Source organism: Dipodomys spectabilis, unplaced genomic scaffold, assembly GCF_019054845.1.
Source record: "Dipodomys spectabilis isolate Male_0828 unplaced genomic scaffold, ASM1905484v1 ptg000231l, whole genome shotgun sequence".
In the NCBI taxonomy this organism is placed as follows: Eukaryota; Metazoa; Chordata; class Mammalia; order Rodentia; family Heteromyidae; genus Dipodomys; species Dipodomys spectabilis.
Window position 1 is genome coordinate 4,069,400 of NW_024870908.1, and position 4,849 is coordinate 4,074,248.

At 60.8% G+C, this 4,849-nt stretch overlaps 1 protein-coding gene across 1 annotated transcript; it reads right to left on the reverse strand.

The window, feature by feature from the left end:
• Positions 1 to 1,129: 1,129 nt before the first annotated feature.
• Positions 1,130 to 4,619, reverse strand: Litafd (LITAF domain containing). The gene is made up of 4 exons (XM_042698402.1): positions 4,467 to 4,619; positions 3,189 to 3,269; positions 1,578 to 1,722; positions 1,130 to 1,232 (listed from the first exon to the last, which is right to left on the reverse strand). The coding sequence occupies exons 1-4, from the start codon at positions 4,531 to 4,533 to the stop codon at positions 1,130 to 1,132; spliced, it is 396 nt and encodes a 131-aa protein (XP_042554336.1). The 5' UTR covers positions 4,534 to 4,619.
• Between the last annotated feature and the right edge of the window lie 230 nt (positions 4,620 to 4,849).

Below are 4,849 nucleotides of genomic sequence, written 5' to 3' on the forward strand. Positions count from 1 at the left end.
AGCGTTTCATAGATCTGTGTGCCTTCATCCTTCCTGCACACAGGAAGTCTGTCCTCTGAAGGATACACAGGCATCAAACATGGATGACCCAGGGGACTTGGGCAGACCCAGTACCCCAAAGCATTCCCCATTCCTGCCGGCTCCTAAGGGTGCCAGGCTCGGAGAGAGGCTCAAGAAACTAACAGGGGCTCGAGAAAGAGCTGAGGCTGCCAGTGGGGGGTAGTGGAGAGAGGGGCCAGCCAGAGGGGCCCTGGGGAGGCAGGAGAGGTAGCCTCTGCAAAAGGAGGAAAGAGGGAGACATCATAGTATTGAGGGGTTTCCTGTGCCAGAGCATCTGGCTGTGAGGTGCTGGAGCTGAAGGCTGAAGCCTCTGGGTCACTGGGAGAAGTGGCCGGGCCAGAGCCCCAAGGCGGCCAGGGAAGCCATGGAAGTTCACCCAGAAAGCCAGGTGCCTGTCATCCTAGCTACTCAGGAGGCTGAGATCTGAGGATCATGGTTCAAAGCCAGCCCGGGCAGGAGCCTCCATGAGACACTTACCTCCAATGAACCTCCAGAAAACTGGAAGTGGCGCTGTAGCTCAAGTGGTAGAGCACTCACCTTGAGCTGAAGAGCACAGGGACAGCGCCCAGGCCCAGAGTCCAAGCAAGCCCCACAACCACCAGGAGGTGGTAATGGGAAGGCTGAGGCCCAAGGAAAGATGGATGTGCAGGCTTCCCAGGATACAGGTAGGCGGGAAAGAGGGGAAATACCCGCTGCCCTGTTGGATCTAGCAATGGAGGTGCGATGGGAGAGGGAAGGCGGGAGGTGATGAGGCTGGATGTGGGGTGGAAGCTGAGTGTGGGCCAGGCCCAGGGAGCAGATGAGACAGGTTTTCTGGAGAGGCTGAGGCCTGGGGTGAGCGGAAGGAGGCGGGAGACTGGGCCGCAGGGAGGCAGGCCTCTGTAGCCAAGCCTCCTGACTCCTTTCTCCCACAAATGTGCCCGCACGGCGTCCCAGGGCCTCGGAGGGAAGCAGGCAGAGGGCGAGCAGGGGCCGGGACTGGTGTGTCTTCTTCGCCCCTGGCGGGCTGGCGGGCAGCACACAGCACACCGAGGGGGCTTCAGTGATATTTATTTCTCTGAGATCACAGCTACTGGCAGCGGAAGATCTCCTTGTCGCACACAGGACACGAGTGGCTCACCTCCACGGGGCTCGACTTGCAACACGGGAGAAAGCAGCAACCCAGGAAACACCTGCAGCCGCCCCCGCCCCAGGGCGAATCCAGATGTGAGAAGAGGCCATTGTCTCTCCAACTGCACCTCGCCCACCTCTGCGGTCCCTACACATAAGCACGGGGCTCCCGCCATCTCCCAACCACCCTGGGCTGAACCTTGTCATCCTGACTGGCGGCACCCGACAGGAGGTACAGCGCCGCCTCCTTCGAGGACGGTAGGGCGGACCGAGCACGGTGCTGCTTCTCTTCTGTACATGCGCCCTCAAGCATCTGAGGCTGAAGGCCAGCACCCCCCCCACCGCCCGGCAGGGCTCCCTCCCCAGGTGCTCAGGGCTTCTGCGGGTCCCGAGGCCCGGCCACTCACGCAAGCACAATGATGCCAGAACACAGCACCCAAGAGAGCAGTCCTGGGACGGGCGTGGCCACGGTGACCACGTAGTTCCCACAGTAAGGACAGACCACCTGCGTGGGTATGCAGATCATCACCTTCCGCAGGCCACCATACAGACCTGAGGGGAGGGAGGGGGTTTAGACCGGGTCCCCTAAGTCCCCTGCCCTAGCCTGTCCACTCCAGAAGAATGCCTTCCCACACCCTACAGTCCATGCTGGATCCCCACCTCCCACCAGCCCCGGTGCACGAGAGCATGACTGCTCCCACATCCGCACGTAGTTCCCAAGGCCAACTACATGGGTCCCCACATCCCCCCATTCTATCAGCCTCAGGGACTTCCCCGGTCCAGACCCCAGGCCAAGGTGAGGACAGGATCCAGGCACAGGGACCAGGATGCTCACGGAGGACCCTGCACAGCCTAGCGCAGGGCAGACCCTCCCTTGTTTGGCTCATTCAGGGAGCAAGAGGCTGTCTCCAAGTCCTCCAGTGAAATACCCTACCCAGGCTGGAGTGTGGCTCAGCCAGTGTGTCAGATCTGGGGCTGTCCCAGAAAACCCAACACCAGCAATTTCCATGCACTTTTGAGTGTTCCGACCCACCCGCTTCAGGCATGGGCCGGGTGAATCCTTTAGAGTTGGGTGTGAGGTGCAGAGAGAGGGGAGCCCTGAGAGTTGGAGGGAACAATGTCCCCATTTGATGGGGAGCTAAGGTGAGCAGCAGGAGGGAGTTCTGAGGCCCTTTCCAGCATGTGGAGAGGGCTGTGTCATGGAGGCTGCCCTCTGGGAGTTTGCCTCCCCCTGGGGCTGAGCTTAGAGTTCCCAGGGTCCATGGGATAGAGGCCTGGTCCTCATGAAAGTGCTGTTGGGAGGTGCTGGGTTTCAGGATGTGGATCTTTGTGGGAGGTGATTAGGTCATTGGGGGCGTGACCATGGAGGGACTGGGAGCCAATGGAGTCTCAGTGCTCAGGATGTAGATCTTTGTGGGAGCTGCTTAGGTCACTGGGGGAGTGGCCATGAACAGAATGTGGGAGCAGAGTCTGCTGCTCCCAAGAAGCCCAAAGCAAGAGGGGCTGCTGGGTCTTGGACTTGAACCCCCAGAATTGGAAGCCAAAATAAACCTTCCTCCTGGTAAGTTAAGTGCCTCAGTAACTTTGTAGTGGTTTGGGCAGCTGACCAATATCCAGTGCGGCCAGGCAGTTCTCAGAGTGCCTGAGAATCCCTTGGCAAGCCTGCTGAGAACCCCCAAATCTCAGGTCCCACCAGGGGCTGTGTGTTCCCCTCCGGTGTGGGGCACAGGGCAGTGTGCTTGCAGGGGGGTCACTAGATCAGCATTCCTGAGCACCTAGTGTATGCATCTCCCATCCTCCATTGCCTTGGGGAGCAAAGACCGAGGTGCTGCTGTAGTAGGGGAGCCTACAGCAGCAATGGGGAATCCCCGCCAGCTGTGGGCCGGAGCAGGGACGGTGGGGCTCTCCAGAGTGGGTGCTGCCTGCTGAGGCTTGTCCCGAGATCTGGGAAGAAGCTCTGGTAACCCAAGCAGGAGACACGAGGCAAGGAGAGACCGGGGCCACAGCTAGACACTTACTTGGGGGACAGAAATAGGGGCCATCGACGCATTTGTGTTTGTCTTCCTTTCTATGTTTTGAGCCTTTTGAAGACTGAGACCCTAGAGGAGAGAGGAAAGAGAAGCCCCTCAGGTCTGAGGGTGGTGGGGGGAGGCCACGGAGATGCCTGGGGGCGCCTGCAGAGGGGTCAGGAGTTCCCACAGGAGACAGCCAGGCCAGAGGGAGGAGCCAAGGGGCGGAGCAGCTGGATTCCCCCTGGGCACATCTGAGTCCAGCCATGCCCACCTGTCTTCACCTTCCTCCGTGCCCCAGCATCCTGAACGCCGGGGTGACAGGCGCACCACACCTAGCCCCAGACAAGTGTTATCCCACTCTTCCAGGTGTGCAAACTAGGCTCAGTAACTTACTGAGGTCCCCTAGTAAACAAGGTGAGGGTCTGGGCACCGTGGCTCACACCTGTAGTTCCAGCCTTCCAGAAGGAGGAGGAGGAGGTGTGTTAGTGTGGTGAGCCACGGGGGGCGCCTGACAGGACCCTGGGCTTCCTCTGCACCTCCTCCTCCTGCCTGTGCCAGGAGAGCAGCTGGTGGCTTCTGGCCTTGTAGGTGCTCTATGCATCCTGCAGGGTGGGGTTAGCACAGAGGATGCTCCCCCATGTCCGCCTCCCCCAGCGTGGGCTCTGGGGCAGGAGAATGCCTTAGCCATGTGGGCCCTGCAGCCCAGGTCCACCTCCCAGGGGAAGGAAACCCAGGCCAGACGGGAAGCCCTGGCCCCAGCTGCTGGCTGCCAGTTCAAGGTGAGCCCCAGCAGGCTTAGCAGAGCCCAGCCCTGCTGCCGTGACCAGGGGAGAGGAGCAGCGTGGGTTCCTGAGACCAAAGCCTGCACGTGGCCGGGCAGGGCGTGATGACCCCGGCCTGACATGCAGTCACACACAGGGGAGGCGCTGGTGACAGGGTGTGGGTGGAGGCCATCCGGGGCCAAAACCATTCAAGCCAGAGCAGCAGCCCCGAGTCCACACCCAAGTAACCTCCATGAAATAAAGGAAAGAAGACTGGAGCAGTCCAGGCCCCAGACCCCCGCCCTGGCTGCGTGAGTTCTGCTTCCCACGCGGGCCTGGGTGGCGTGGATTGGTGCCCGGTGTGGGAAGAAAGGACTGCAGGGGGTGTGGAGGGCCCTGCCCCCCATGTTTTCCTTGGGGAAACCCCGGGAGGAGCCAGTGGAGCTGGGGCTCAAGTTCAGGCAGGTGGAGCAGCACCCGCTTTTCCTTCCTGCGCCTCCCCCGGCCTGCTCAGCCCCTGCACCTGTGGTGGAGTCTCTCTTGGAGTTGTTAGAGGATTCATTTTGGTCCCTCATCCTTGTCTGGGACATTTTGAAGCCCACTTTTTTGTCTCAGAGAAGGCCCCAGGTGCGGGAGTGTGAGGAGATCTCCCTGCCGCCGGCCAGCTGGGTGCCAACCATTGTGATGTCTTGTTAGTGTTCTGGGCTGGGCTTTGTTCCGGTTCCTGCAGGAGAATGTGAGGCCGGCCTTGGACTTCACCGGGAGAACCGGTGCCAGGGAGTCTTTCTCCTCTTCCCACACCGCCCCCTGGCGGCCGGGAGCTCTCCGGGAGCTGGGTGAGGAGTTCCAGGCAGGCTCAGGGATGAGTGAGGCCAGAGCTGGCCGTTGTTGGGGACTGAATTCCAA

Coding starts and splice junctions, on each gene's coding strand:
- Litafd (XM_042698402.1), bottom strand. CDS start 4,533: ATGTCCCAGACAAGGATGAGGGACCAAAATGAATCCTCTAACAACTCC. Junction 1,723..3,188: donor CCCCTATTTCTGTCCCCCAA/GTAAGTGTCTAG, acceptor CCCTCCCCTCAG/GTCTGTATGGTGGCCTGCGG. Junction 1,233..1,577: donor TCTGGCATCATTGTGCTTGC/GTGAGTGGCCGG, acceptor GGGCGGCTGCAG/GTGTTTCCTGGGTTGCTGCT.